General features: G+C 39.1%; 1 protein-coding gene across 5 annotated transcripts in view; it reads left to right on the top strand.

The window, feature by feature from the left end:
- The window catches only part of CDK19 (cyclin dependent kinase 19), a 200,354-nt gene extending 184,854 nt beyond the window's left edge, over positions 1-15,500 (top strand). For 3 of the 5 annotated variants that reach the window (XM_037727450.1, XM_017497438.2, XM_017497439.2), the window contains 7 exons: positions 2,625-2,768; positions 2,920-2,989; positions 6,263-6,335; positions 6,718-6,815; positions 7,546-7,624; positions 8,326-8,592; positions 13,813-15,492. In XM_037727450.1, coding sequence (XP_037583378.1) covers positions 2,625-2,768; positions 2,920-2,989; positions 6,263-6,335; positions 6,718-6,815; positions 7,546-7,624; positions 8,326-8,592; positions 13,813-13,944 — 863 coding nt within the window. In that variant the 3' untranslated portion in view covers positions 13,945-15,492. Of the gene's footprint in view, positions 1-2,624; positions 2,769-2,919; positions 2,990-6,262; positions 6,336-6,717; positions 6,816-7,545; positions 7,625-8,325; positions 8,593-13,812 lie in introns of all 5 variants that reach the window. The other 2 variants (XM_037727449.1, XM_017497437.2) reach the window with 2 other exon arrangements.
- Positions 15,501-15,827: the final 327 nt, after the last annotated feature.

The following is a 15,827-nucleotide window of genomic DNA, read 5'->3' as shown; positions in this document are numbered from 1 at the left end:
AAAAAAAAAAAAAAAAAAAGATAGCACCGAACCCTGTATATGCTATGTTTTTTTCATCTTATAACCCAGACAGCCACTAAGTGACTAACCAGCAGCTAGTGAGTATACAGTGTGGATGAACAGAGGAATGATTCACGTCCCGGGAAGATGAGAGGATGGCATGAGATTTCAGCACACTGCTTAGAATGGAACACAACTTAAAATTTATAAATTGTTTATTTCTGGAATTTTTCATTTAATATTTTCACACTGCAGTGGCTGACTAGCAGGTAACTGAAACTGCAGGGTGAAAACTTGGATGAAGAAGGACTATTGTAATTAACCTTTTTCCTTGGTTAGCTTATCGATGAATGTGTTTCCCATGTTTAGGTTACTAAACACAGTACTTTTTTATGCTATACCATAGATTTTATTTTTGTTTTTTTTCCCTGTGATGGTGTTTTGCCCTGTCACTCAGGCTGGAGTGCAGTGGTACATGATCTTAGCTCACTGCAACCTCCGACTTCCAGGTTCAAGCGAGTCTCCTGGTTCAGCGTCCCGAGTAGCTGGGACTACAGGCTTATGTCACCACACCTGGCTAATTTTTGTGGTTTTAGTAGAGATGGGGTTTCATCATGTTGGCCAGGATGATCTCGAACTCCTGGCCTCAAGCAATCTACCCGCCTTGGCCTTCCAAAGTGTTGGGATTACAGGTGTGAACCACTGTGCCTGCCCTATACCATAGTTTTTGAATTAGTATATACATACGCATACACACACACACACACACATTTTATTTTTTTTAATTTTTTTTTTTTTGAGATGCAGTTTCTTGTTGCCCAGGCTGGAATGCAGTGGCACAATCTCATCTCACTGCAGCCTCTGCCTCCCGGGTTCAAGCATTTCACCAACCTCTGCCTCCCGGGTTCAAGCGTTTCACCTACCTCAGCCTCCCAAATAGCTGGATTACAGGCATGTGCCACCACACCCAACTAATTTTGTATTTTTAGTAGAGATGGGGTTTTACCATGTGGTAAATGGTTTTACCATTTAGGCTGGTCTGGAACTCCTGACCTCAGGTAATCCACCCGCCTCGGCCTCCTAAAGTGCTGGGATTACAGGTGTGAGCCACTGCGCCTGGCCTGTCTTTTATTTTAAAAATATTTACTAAATGGCATTTAAGTAGGCAAGTATGAATATGCGTTTCACAAAAGTTAATTCACTTATACATTTGGCAAAGCACTGTTAATATAATATTGTAATCTCAGAATATAAGCCTCGGTCTTTCAATGTGTAAAACTTAATAGGAGAATCTATAACTGGTGATTTTAAATAGTTAATAAAACTTCTAAAGATGCCTAACTATCCTGAGGTGTGGGGTGGTTGTGGGGCAACATGGAAGTGAATATATTTAAAGAAAAGCTATGTCTGCTGGTGTCATGCAGTAGTGTATATATATATATATAATTTATGAGCTTCTATATAATAATATATATTAACATATATGACATATATATATATATATATATATATATATATATATATAATTTATGAGGTTCTAGACCAATTTGTTGAAAAAACAAGCTGGTAGTCTTTGAGACAAAAATTTTTCCCCCAATTCTTTTTATTTTATATATTTTTTGAGATGGAGTCTCGGTCTGTTGCCCAGGCTGAAGTACAGTGGCATGATCCCAGCTCACTGCAACCTCTGCCTCCGAGGTTCAAGCAATTCTCCTGCATCTGCCTCCTGGGTAGCTGGGAATACAGGCATGTGCCACCATGTATGGCTAATTTTTTGTATTTTTAGTAAAGACAGGGTTTCACCATGTTGGTCAGGCTGGTCTCGAACTCCTGACCTCAAATGATCTGCCCATCCCAGCCTCCCCAATTCTTTTATGTGGTCTGCATTGTGTGTCTATACTCAAAATATTCTGCTCTATCATTATATGTTGGATGACTTTAAAAGAATTACATCACCATGTCTGATGATGATATTGTTTCAGTATATTAGATCTGAGTATTATGCCAGATATTAGATTTTCAATTGAATACTTTAAGGATTAAATTATTAACAGTGGTTAGACATAGTGAGACCTTGTCTCTACAAAACAGTTAAAAAAAAAATTAGCCAGGTATGGTGGCACACATCCATAGTCTCAGCTACTCTGGAGGCTGAGGCAGGAGGACTGAATTATAGCCAGGAGGTCAAGGCTTCAGCGAGCCTTGGTTACACCACTGTACTCCATCCAGCATGGGTGACAGAAACCCCAACAACAACAACAACAACGTGGTTAGAAAGACCTTTGTCTAAATCTAAAGAATTCATTGCTTGCTAAATTGACTTTTCCTGTTTATCATCATCAGAAAATTTACAAATAAATGTTTTTTTTTTTATTTGGCTTTCAATCTGTTACATGATGATATAGCTATTTCATGTATATGTAGATATATATACACACACACATATATATACATATACACATATATATATGCCAGTATACAAAGTACAGTAATGTTTTCTTAATGCACTTATTGTACTTTGTATATTGATTTACTGAAAAGTATTTTTGTAAGTAGGCTGGGATTATATCTAGGAATTAGAATCAAGGAAATATATACAAAATCTTGTTTATCTTCCTTCGTAGATATTTGGGCAATAGGTTGTATATTTGCTGAATTGTTGACTTCAGAACCTATTTTTCACTGTCGTCAGGAAGATATAAAAACAAGCAATCCCTTCCATCACGATCAACTGGATCGGATATTTAGTGTCATGGGATTTCCTGCAGGTAATTTATTTTCCTTTTTAGAGTCATATTTTGAGTCATATTTCAAAATCATTCCTTCTCAAAAGCATATTTTAATGTATAGTTTTAAACTAAAATAATTAGATTTTAAATTAACACATTTTTTTCTAAAATATTTAATTTTTTTTGTAAGACAAAGACTGGGAAGATATTAGAAAGATGCCAGAATATCCCACACTTCAAAAAGACTTTAGAAGAACAACGTAAGTAATTCCACATTGTCTTCATCTTTTTGTGCTGCTATAAAAAATACCTTAGACTGGGTAATTTATAAACAACAGGAATTTGTTTTTTCCCAGTTCTTAAGGCTGGGAAGTCCAAGATCAAGGCACCGGCATGTTTGGTATCTCATGAGGGTTGTTTTCTGCTTCTAAGGTGGCTTCTTGTTGCTGTTTCCTCATGTGGTGGAACGTAGAAGGGCAAAAAAGGGCAGATGCTGTGTGATGCCTCTTTTACAAGGCAATAATCCTGCTCATGGAAGCAAAGCCCTCAATTTAGGAAGGACTCATCTTCTAATACTGTTAAATTGGCAAATTAAGTTTCAACGTGAATTTTGGAGGGTACATAAACATTAAAACCATAGTGCACATTTTTTATAGGTAATAATTTCAATGGGAATATTTAAATTAATCTTTTCAAAAAACAGATGTAGATTATTATTTAAACTAGAAACTGAGATTTTAGTATATTAATTATGCCTGTGATTTAAAGAAGATACTCCAGATACTGTTAACATATATATAGTTCAGGTTGAGGCTGCAGTATTAAAAACTTAAGAATTTAAGGATCAATAGGTAGTTTGTATCTGTTATGTTTTAGAATGAATAGAGGTCTCAATTCAAGGCCACAGCTGTGATTTCATCTTTATCTGAGTAATGGCTGGTGACTGACAGGCTGGACTAGGAAACCTGGAAGGCTGGCAGAAGGAAGAACACATGCCTGGAATATGAGTAAAACGAACTGATGAAGGCATTTACTTTGAGCAAAAATGAGATTAAGGGTGATGGCAGGTGAGGAGTTTGTTATAAATAGGCACCCCTGCTGAAAATGGTGGAGGAGGTTCTCTATGGGCAACTTACCAGGAAAATTTCAGGACAGGATGGCTTATAGGAACAAAAGCAGACATCATAAAGAGAAGTAGAGAATGGCATTGATCATTTCTGGCCCCTTGTTCTCACAATCCTTGGTGGAGTTCTTTGCCTCTATCCATTTCTTAAGGATAGTGCTGATATCAGTGCTCTATCCTGGGCTGTCTTCTCACTCTAGAGATTTTCTTAGTCAGAGTCCATGATTTTGATTGCCACAATTTAACCATCAATTATGTAGATAAATCCAAATATGTATCTTACTCAGTTCACTTTTCCAAGTTTCAAAATCATTTATCTAATTGCCTTGTGGAATCCCAACCTGAATGTTCTATAAGTTCTTTAAATCAAACATCCAAAACAAAACTGGTTATTTTCATTTAACATTTGATTATACCCTTGCCAACAAGGTACAACCCATTAGGGTGGTACCAGCAAGGGTACAATAAAGTGGACATTCTGGCCAGGCACAGTGGCTCACTCACACCTGTAATCCCCACACTTTGAGAGGCTGAGGTGGGAAGATCTCTTGATCCCAGGAGTTTGATACCAGCCTGGACAACATAGTTAGATCCTATTTCTATTTTTATTGTAAAAAAATTAATACTCATGTGCTACTGGTGAGGATGAGTACTTCTCAAACTTCATTGTACCTACGAATCACCTGGAGACCTTGTTAAAAATGTAGATTCTGAGTCAGAATCAGGGGTAAGGACTAAGAATCTTCATTTCTAATATAGGTTGTCAGGTGATGCTCAGATTGCTGGTAAGGGCTACATTTGTGTGGCGAGATTCTAGAGCACCTAAAAAAGGCTTTAAAATGTGCATGCCCTTTGACCTGATAATTCCTGGAATTTATCCTGTGGAAAAATCAGAGTGGCCACAAATAGCTGAGTACTTATTTTATACCAGGGTAGTGCTAAACCCTCCACCTACATTTTTTCATATAATTTTCATAGCAAATCTATAGGGTAGGTATAATTACAGTGTCCACTTTTCACATTCAGAACCTAAGGCTTTCATAGAGGTTAACTAACTTGCACAAGATCACAGAATTGGTAAATGATTGAATCAGGGTCTAGTAGGGGTCTGAGTCTCACCTACTAGAGTATCAGCTCCCTGCCATGCACATGAGATTTAGTTACAAGGACTTGTCTGCCATAGCTCTTAGAAAAAAGTAATACCCGTGCCAGTAGGAGATAGGCAGCCACTCAAAGTAGTAAATTTGAAGAGTATTTGACAGGGCAAAATGTTTATGGAACAATATTAAATAGAAAGGTAAGACAATTTTTATAGTAGGATTCCAATTTTATGAAAAAAAGCAAAAAAAAAATCTGTTTATACCATATATATAAAGGCGCACGCGTGCGTACACACACACACACACACACACACACACACACACACCCCAAAGGGACATTATAAAAATTTTGTCAGTGGTTTCTTGTCACTGAGTGGCTTGTGAGTGATTTTAATTTTCTTCCTTATACTTTCTGTATTCTGTAATTTTTTTTTATCATGAAACATATGTTACCTATTTTTAGACCTTTTAATTTGAAATATTTCATATGTAGGAAAGAATATATAATGAAAAAATACATAGTGTATTTAGAATAATAAAGTAAATATCCTTTTGTTCACCTCTGAACCTAAGAATTAGAACATTACTAAGATTACTGAAGTACCCGTATGCCTCATCTCCCTAGCCACATTCCTCCAGAGGGTAGACTCGATGAGTGTTCTGCATTTGGGTTTGTCATCCGACAATTTTTATGATAGTTCTAGTTCACATGTATGTATCTTGAAAAATTACTCTTCAGTTTATTGTCCTTGAACTTTTTATAAATGGTAACATAGTATGTATTTTCTTCTGCAACTTGCTTTTTCTCATCACTCTACCTTACATATTCATTTTTACTGTTGCGGAACATTCCATTCTGCGAGTATATAAAAATGTACCCATTCTTCAGTTGATGGACATTTGGGTTATCTTCATTTTTGTTTATTTGTTAGTTTTTCTGCCATTACTAAAACGCTGCTAAGAACATTCTTATCCATGTATCCTGATTTACATGTACAAAAGCATCTCTTAGGCTTAGGTATGTGCCTAGAAATGGAGTTGCTAGGTATAGGCTATACACATTTTCAACACTAATGATTAATGCATAACTGTTTTCCAAAGGCATCGTAATGGTATAAGCTCTCATGTTGTGTGTGACATTTCCTATTTCTTCACACATTTGCTAATATTTGGCAATGTATTCCTCCCAATCAGAAACAACAATGGCTTAAACACATACCTTATAGGAAAACCCATCTTGAAGCTTATCATTAAAAAATAGCAATTGGATGAGTGTTCCTAGTGATGTGTGACTGTGCGTGTCCTTGCAGGTATGCCAACAGTAGCCTCATAAAGTACATGGAGAAACACAAGGTCAAGCCTGACAGCAAAGTGTTCCTCTTGGTAGGTGCTTCTCTCCCAGACTGAAATCTGATCCTTGGTGCAACTCTTGCCTTCTCCTATTTACTCAGCTATTCCTCCTCTTTAGAAACTAAAGAAATTGGTGGATGCTGGGGCAAAATTAAACATTTTTTTGTTATGATGTCACCCTTGACTTCCAGCGTTAAATTTTTAAATGATTTATCAGCAGAAAATGAACTTTAAAATGGCTTTAATGCTGATGATTTCTGCCAGTTTCACATAAAAGTATGTAGTATGTATAATCTGCAGTGAGCTATACAAAATATATTTTATATTAATCCTGTTACACAGTGATACAAAAGACAAGGTGTTGACTTGTAAACAACCTTTTCGTGTGTTGTAAATTTCCTGTGTGTCACTCTAGCTTCAGAAACTCCTGACCATGGATCCGACCAAGAGAATTACCTCGGAGCAAGCACTGCAGGATCCCTATTTTCAGGAGGACCCCTTGCCAACATTAGAGTATGTATCTCATCTTTTCTGTGTCCTTTGCTCCAGGCCGAAGATGTCGCATGGTGGTTGAAAGCAAGGGAAGTACTTGCTACTGAAGTATTCAACTTTTTTAGCAATACCACCTAAAGACTGCTTGAGAGAAAGCTTCCACATTTTGAAACAGGCAAAGCTGTAGAGAGGTATGAATGAAAACAAGTGTTTTAGGAATGACCATTTGCAGTTTTACGGATGAAAACTAAAGCTGAGACTAGTTAAGATCTTTATAGACCATTTGGCTGGATCAGAAATTCAGTGAAACCAGCAGGTAACTGCGAAGTTAATGTGTCTTCCAGAGCATGTCCATTGCGCTACAAAACCCCTGTACTTCATCCTTCTTACCCCCAAGTATATACTTTGTGTTTTCATCTACAAGAGGTGCAGTTTTTCTTGTTAAAGCAAATACAAATTATTTTTGGTGCTAATGAAGTTAGTACAGAAAAACTTCTATGTCCAATATGTCAACTAGCTAGCAGCAGTCAAGATTTGAAATTGAAAGTAGCAATTATTATAAAACTTCATACAATTGATTGTTCTTTTCTTATTGCTTAAGTTGTGATAGGAGGCACATAGCAAACACCAGCCACAGATGAAGAGTAGGAAATAAGTGAAGAAAAACACACTGGAATTTTAAATTAACAAGGTAATGATATTATAGATTTTAGATCATGATATATATTTTTTTCTTTTTAATGATTTTTAGTGTATTTGCTGGCTGCCAGATTCCATACCCCAAACGAGAATTCCTTAATGAAGATGAACCTGAAGAAAAAGGTGACAAGGTATAAACTGCATGCTATACTTTCACTTCCAAAGAGCGAGGGAGGCAAAAAGATAGCTTAGGTGTCACTCCATAATTCCTGTATATTTAACGACCTTTTCTAATATTTAATTAAATTTTTATGTATCTTTCTGTGGAAGTTTGGGGATTGTAAAGGTGCCCTGAAGTTTGAAGTATGAGCAGCTCGCAGACACCTGAGCTTCCCGGTGTGTGCCCCAGCCTGTTCCACTCCTGGAGTCCCCCTTCTTGCTCTTGCTGTTCGTTTGCTGTCACTGCCACCCCTTTATGCAGGCTGACTTTTGCAAGCATCACCCTATTCTTCCCTCTTAACTGGATATATTGGCTCACTCTCCAGACTGTTCTGCCTTTCCGGAATCATGATTAAAAAGATTTCTTATAGCTTTTTGTGAGCTGTAAGAAGTATATTTCTGATGTGCCTGTGGCTGTCTGTGACTGTTTTGGAGGATCACTGTGCAATCTAAATGAACTTCAGGGCGGGAACCCTATTTGAGGCTTGGCGCCCTGCCCTTTGGGAGCACCGAGCTCCCTGGCTGCTCCATCCTCCTGTCCTCCCAGTCACTCTAGTGTTGGACATAGATTGCTCCCCCAGGTTGGTCAGCAGCCTCATATGCATATCAAATAATTAAAGAAAGTTTTTGTTAATTTGGTTTCATACCAAGCTTGCTTCTTTCCCCTTAAAAGAATCAGCAACAGCAGCAGAACCAGCATCAGCAGCCCACAGCCCCTCCACAGCAGGCAGCAGCCCCTCCACAGGCGCCCCCACCCCAGCAGAACAGCACCCAGACCAACGGGACCGCTGGTGGGGCCGGGGCCGGGGTCGGGGGCACTGGAACAGGGTTGCAGCACAGCCAGGACTCCGGCCTGAACCAGGTGCCTCCGAACAAGAAGCCACGGCTAGGGCCTTCAGGCGCAAACTCAGGCGGGCCTGTGATGCCCTCGGATTATCAGGTACTCCCTGAATGACTAATGTTCATATGCTTTATGAAGTGGGAATAGATGTATACTAGATCCTGTTAGAGTTAGGCAACACTTAACTCTTACATTTGACTGTGCCACCTGTACAATCCTATTTCTAGGGCATTCTTTGAAAAGGAAGATTTTCATCGTATTTCATGTAATTGTAAGATATCTCATATTCTGCCTTATGTATCCTGAAACCCTTAGGAGAGGAAGGTAGGGAGGGCAGCGACCCCCTCCTTAAAGAAAACTTCATCATTTTACCCTTACATCTGCCTTAGCAGTTTTGGTGCAGGTATTAGAAAAAGATACATAGATAAGCAATTGAAAAGAGGAGGTGAGTGGTTGCTTACTATGGACAAAATTAATTGCATTCTTCAGACAGATACACTCTTCCTGGGAGAAAATAGCTACATAGATGAAAAAGAGAAGGGGGCTAAGACTGAGGCTTCTCTGAAATAACTGTTAAGTCTCAATAGAAATAATTTTGAGACTAGAAAATACTTACTGTTATTCAGATAAAAAGAGAACACCAATTGCAGTACTAATTCAGGAAATTAAAAAAACTAAGTTTAAGGATTGGTATTTGGAGAGAAAGGTAAAAATACCCATTGTGATAACTGTAGGAAATCTCGAAAAATAAAATTCTTTTCAAGGTAGTAACAAGTTAAGAAAACATCCAAGAAGAAGGGAAACTTAAATTTTTTTTTTTTTTTTTTTAAGTTTAGAATCACAGTCCCTCAGGGAACTCTTGGAGATGAGTACTTAGGATAGAGTTAATAGAAAACAGAACCTCTGGCAAGGGAGTCATAAACTCACTGATAAGGAACTGCAGTAAAGAGAAACGTTAACAAGAAAGACATAACAAATAGCTGCCTAAACTGCCTTTACATTTTGAATAGCTCCACAAACTAATGTGTTTCCACACAGCTACTTCTCTGAAAAACTTCTCTTCTGAAGATCCCTGCAAGCAGAAGAGTACATATTACTTCCACTTAGTTCCAATTAAACAAATTGAGGCTTCAGTTTGATCTACTGAAAACAGCTTGCTCTCTGGGTAGTAGCACGAGCATATTTGAATTTTGTTATAAAATCTGTTCCCCCACCCTGTTATCTGAGCAACAAATGCTTCCTATATACTGGTTCATCTTTGTGTCTCTGATTAAATCATATTAACCTGTGTTAAAAAAAAAATTACCTAAACACTTGTTAAAGTTGGTAAGGCAGACTTTATTCAAGGCAGGGCCATGGCAGTGCGTAAAGACACCACTGCAACAGGGGCTGGCAGCTGGGGAGGAAGACTGGACTCAATTCCGACTCCCACAACGGCAAGTGGAGATGTATAGCCAAAGAGCAGGGTGGGGGTCAGTGGGTGGAAAGTTACCAAGAGGAAACATCCAGGATAAAGGGTTTCTGGCTAAACTGACTGCATAGCATTAGGCTGAAGGCAGGCCTGGGTTATAAGGGTGAGGATTTTTGCCAAGCCAACTTAGCAAGGTTCTTGCTCTAACAGGATTCTCCAAGGACAGAGGAAAGCTCAAATTCAGGCCTAGTCAAGCAGAAGACTCATGGCACGCAGCTCCCTCCAGCTTGGCCCTGTAAAACTTCCCTCCAGCCCTTCCCTCTTTGCAGACAGCCCCTTCTCTGCTGTGCTGCTGGGTGCAACAACGTTTCCACGCCTTCTGTGACAAACCTGCCTTTCTTTACCCGTAACTGTCTTGGTAAAAACCTTGACCATCCCCCATCCGAGAGGAGCCAGACTGCAGTTTTTGTCAAAGAGTCTCTGTCACCCAATTAAGTCAATTATAGACAGATTACTGTTTTTCTCTTTTCTCCAAATTAAAAAATTCTTTGAAATGCTTTTCTATGTCCATTTGGTTTTGTTTACTTGAAAATAAACCTTTCGTAGCTGAGTCCTGATGTCTGTGGAAAAGAATAATAAACCTTCCAACATATCTATTAAATGAATAGATATCTCAGCTATTTAATTGAAGAGACTGGCAGGAGGGGCAGCCAGGTGTCCCATTACACAGAACTTGCAACTCATACACCATCTAGGGGCCAAGGGAGAAACTTCCTCTTCGCCCTCTGAAGATTTGCTGAAAAATCAACTCACAAAAGGCAGGTTAATTGGAGAAAATGTCATGGGTGTGACTAGCTAGGGCCAGTGTCTCAGGCAGTCAAGGCTTTTACCAGCACAGTTATGGGTAAAGAAAGGCAGATTTGTTACAGAAGATATGAAAACATGTTGTTGCAACAGGCAGCACAGCAGCAAAGGGGCTGTCTGCAAGGAGCAGGGGCTGGAAGGAAGTTTTACAGGGTCCTGCGGGAGGGAGCTCCCTGCCAAATGAGGTCATTGTGCCCACCAGTTGTTTGTGACTTGCAGTGTCTCAGAACAATTGTTCATTGTTTTTCCCCACCTGGAGCCCCTTCCTCCTTGTTGCTTACTTATCAGGACAGAAAGGCATACAGGTTTGATACCAGTGGGCTGAGGGAGGTCGCCAAATTCTGGTGGGACCTCGACCCCACCCTGTGTCCGGGCTCTTAACACCATCAGGAGAAGGAATTAAAGGATGAGGCAGAAAATAGCAAAAGTAAAGAGATTTATTGCAAAGGGAAAAGTACACACTTAAGAAAGGAGAGTGCAGGTATACTCAAGAGAGAGTCTGGCCAGGCTCACGCCTGTAATCCCAACACTTTGGGAGGCCAAGATGGGCAGATCACCGGAGGTCAGGAGTTTGAGACCAGCCTGGCTAATATGGCGAAACCTCATCTCTACTAAAAATATAAAAATTATCAGGCATGGTTGTACATGCCTGTAATCCCAGCTACTTGGGAGGCTGAGGTAGGAGAATCGTTTGAACCCAGGAGGCAGAGGTTGCAGTGAATTGAGATTGCGCCACTGCACTCCAGCCTGAGTGACAGAGTGAGACTCCATCTCAAAAAAACAAAAACCAAACAGTCATGCAGCCTGGTGTAGGTTTCTATCTTTATGGGTTTCTTTAACCAAAGGGTGGAATATTCTTGAAAATTCCTGGAAAAAGGTGGCGATTTCTTGGAACTGTGGTGCTCCTCATTTTTATGCCAAATATGGGTGTTCTTGGAACTGTCATGGTGCTGGTGAGTGTGTGATTTAGTAAGTTAATGAGCATATAATGATGTCCTAGGTTTTTAAGCAGAAATTCAAAGTGTGTTTCCTGTAGGTTTGTTTTTTTTTTTGAGACAAGAGTCTCGCTCCGTCCTCACCCAGGCTGGAATGCAGTGACACAATCTTGGCTCACTACAACCTCCACCTCCTGGGTTCAAGTGATTCTCATGCCTCAGCCTCCCAAGTAGCTGGGATTACAGGCATGTAACACCATTCATGGCTAAATTGTGTGTGTGTGTGTGTGTGTGTGTGTGTGTGTATTAGCAAAGAAAGGGTTTTGCCATGTTGGTCAGGCCGGTCTCAAATTCCTGATCTCAAGTGATCCACCTGTTTCGGTCTCCTAAAGTGTTGGGATTATAGGCATGAGCCACTGCACCAGCTAGAAATTGTCCATTTTTACGCTTAAGTTCAACAAAGTGTGGACAGCCATATAGAAATATGATTGGACAAAAAGGGTATGATCTGATGCTAATAGACTGACTGGGAAACCCAGTACGGCCTGTCTAGATTCCTGTTGGCCTCACTGAGCACACATTCCTGCCTCTGGGTGTGGGGCAGGACCCTCTCTGGAACAGGAGTCTCATGACCTATAGTCTGACAAAGCATGCCAGATCATTTCCTTATGGCCAGTTTTTACACGGAAAGGTTGGGGAAAAGTTAGAGTAATATTTTTAGGTTTCACAGCTGGCATTAGGGAAGAGGGGTTCTGGTTTCTATGACCTGCCTTAGGGAAAGGGAATTCTGTGGCTGCCCTTGGGGAGAATGGGACTGTGAGACAAGAGGGCATGAAAAGCTCAGAGAAAAACTTTTGCTTCTGAGGCTTTCATTTTGGGGTGTTGGTTCCATTAGTAGAGCTTCAAGGCTTTTGAGCTGCTTCCTCGATGTATTGTAAGCAAATAGAGTTAGCACTTTGAAAAGCATGACATTGGCTTATTTCCTGTCAAAACAAACCCCTTGTCATTAAAAAATCTATGTCACAGCACATTAGATTCTTACATGTTTGCATTATATTTTATGGCAAAATTGCCACAAATAACTTAGAAGTTTAAAGAATGTTTTTCATAAGAAACTTCAAAACAAAACATGTTATTAAAATTTGGAATTTTTCTAAAGCTGTAGCCAACATATCTAGTCAGTTGTGTAACTTAGGAAGGAGCAAAACTGAGTTGTTTTTTTTAAAACAAAGTCTCACTCTGTTACCCAGGCTGGAGTGCCTAAATTTCTCCCAAAGTTAGCTTAGCCCATGCCCAGCAATGACCAAGAACAGTTTGGAGGTTAAAGGCAAGATAGAATTGGTTGGTTAGATCAGATCTCTTTCACTGTCATCATTTTCTCGCTGTTATAGTTTTTGCTAAGGAAGTTTCAAAAGTTTTTCCTTAGATACTATGAAAATGAAGGTTTCATTTAGTGTAGTAAAAATGAATTGAAATGTATTTTTTGTCTTCTCTTGAGGACAATCATATGTGAAAATTGCTTTATTCTAAATGTTACCTGAAGTTTATAAAACCAACGTGTTGCTGCCACGCCCCACCTGACCTTGCCTTACTTTGTCTTGTACGTAGAATTCCTGATGCCCCTAGCTTTTACCTCTGGAAACCTGTTGCTCTAAAATAGTGATTTCTTAATCACAGTTTTGTTATTTGTAATGAGAAAAATAATAGCCTGTCAATGTACATTATGAATACTACTGATTTCAGTATGCCAAATTGATTATTCTTGTTTGCACATCGCAGTTATGCAAAGGATTAAGTTACACCCCAGAATTGGAATAAAGAGAAATGGGCCCCTGAAATCTCCCCTCTTGCTTTCTTTCCAGAGTAGCTTATCTCCCACAGAAATCCAGCCAGACTTCGTGCCTGCCAGAATGTGTGGTTACAGTGGTGGCAGACTGTGATTTCAAATAAGCAAAATGTGTTAACAAATTAAGTTAGCTGTCAGCTACGTGGGTCTGAACCAGGAACCTAATGATGAAAATGGCTTATATCTCTATCCTACTGTGATTAGCATCTTGAGTCATCCTCTTCCTCCATCAGTAATTCCCTTTTCCTATTTCCTTCTCCTAGCACTCCAGTTCTCGCCTGAATTACCAAAGCAGCGTTCAGGGATCCTCTCAGTCCCAGAGCACACTTGGCTACTCTTCCTCGTCTCAGCAGAGCTCACAGTACCACCCATCTCACCAGGCCCACCGGTACTGACCAGCTCTCCTTGGGCCAGGCCAGCCCAGCCCAGCCCAGAGCACAGACTCCAGCAATATGTCTGCATTGAAAAGAACCAAAAAAATGCAAACTATGATGCCATTTAAAACTCACACACTCGGGAGGAAAACCTTATATACTGAGCATTTTGCAGGACAGATATCTCTTCTTTATTGACTTAAAGAAGATTCTTGTGAAGTTTCCCAGCACCCCTTCCCTGCATGTATTTCATTGTGACTTCTCTGATAAAGCGTCTGATCTAATCCCAGCACTTCTGTAACCTTCAGCATTTTTTTTGAAGGATTTCCTGGTGCACCTTTCTCATGCTGTAGCAATCACTATGGTTTATCTTTTCAAAGCTCTTTTAATAGGATTTTAATGTTTTAGAAACAGGATTCCAGTGGTGTATAGTTTTATACTTCATGAACTGATTTAGCAACACAGGTAAAAATGCACCTTTTCAAGCACTACGTTTTCACAGACAATAACTGTTCTGCTCATGGAAGTCTTAAACAGAAACTGTTACTGTCCCAAAGTACTTTACTATTAGGTTTTTATTTATCTAGTTTCAGGGAAGTTCTAATAAAAAGACAAATGGTGGGACAGAGGGAACCTACAACCAAAAACTGCCTAGATCTTTGCAGTTACTATGCTTTATGCTATGAAGAACTGAAGTTTGCGGTATTTTTTATATAATCATTCATATGGAACTGAGTTCCCAGCATCATCTTATTCTGAATAGCATTCAGTAATTATGAATTATAATTTTAACCTTCAAGTAGCTAAGTCTACCTTAAAAAGGGTTTCAAGAGCTTTGATGAAATATAGTCTCTGATGGCCCACACCAAATCAACTGCACTAGGATTTCTTTAAGGAGTAATTTTGATCAAAAGATGTGTTACTTCCCTTTGAAGGAAAAGCTTTTAGTGTGTATTGTACATAAAGTTGGCTTCTCTAAAGAACTGCTGGTTTCTTCACATCTGGGTCTGCATGAGTAACTTTTTTACATAATCAAGGGTACTCAAGTAGAAGCCTGCAAATTAATCTGCTTTTAAAATAAAGAGCAGTATTCTCCATTCATATTTGCATTAGACATAGAGTGACTATTTTTAAAGCATGTTAAAAGTTTAGGTTTTATTCATGTTAAAGTATGTATTATGTATGCATAATTTTGCTGTTGTTAGTGAAACTTAATTCTATCAAGAATCTTTTCATTGCACTGAATGATTTCTTTTGCCCCTAGGAGGAAACTTAATAATTGTGCCTAAAAACTATGGGCAGATAGTATAAGACTATACTAGACAAAGTGAATATTTGCATTTCCATTATCTATGAATTAGTGGCGGAGTTCTTTCTTAGCCGCTTTAAGGAGCCCCTCACTCCCCAGAGTCGAAAGGAAATGTAAAGACTTAGAGCTCCCATTGTAATGTAAGGGGCAAAAAAATTGTGTTCTTCTGAATGCTACTAGCAGCACCAGCCTTGTTTTAAGTGTTTTCTTGAGCTAGAAGAAATACCTGATTGTTGTATATGCAAATTACATGCATTTTTTAAAACTATTCTTTGTGAACTTATCTACCTGGTTATGATACTCTGGGTCCATACACAAGTAAAATAAGATTAAACAGAAGCCAGTATACATTTTGCACTATTGATGTGATACTGTAGCCAGTCAGGACCTTACTGATCTCAGCATAATAATGCTCACTAATAATAATAAAATCTGCATAGTGACACACATCAAGACTGAAGATGAAGCAGGTTACATGCTCCATTGGAAGGAGTTTCTGACAGTCTCCTGCTGTTTTACCCCTTCCATTTTTTTAAATAAGAAATTAGCAGCCCTCTGCATAATGTAGCTGCCTATATGCAGTTTTATCTTGTGC

Source organism: Cebus imitator, unplaced genomic scaffold (assembly GCF_001604975.1).
Source record: "Cebus imitator isolate Cc_AM_T3 unplaced genomic scaffold, Cebus_imitator-1.0 Scaffold231, whole genome shotgun sequence".
Classification (NCBI taxonomy): Eukaryota; Metazoa; Chordata; class Mammalia; order Primates; family Cebidae; genus Cebus; species Cebus imitator.
This window is presented reverse-complemented; position numbering and strand designations above follow the sequence as displayed.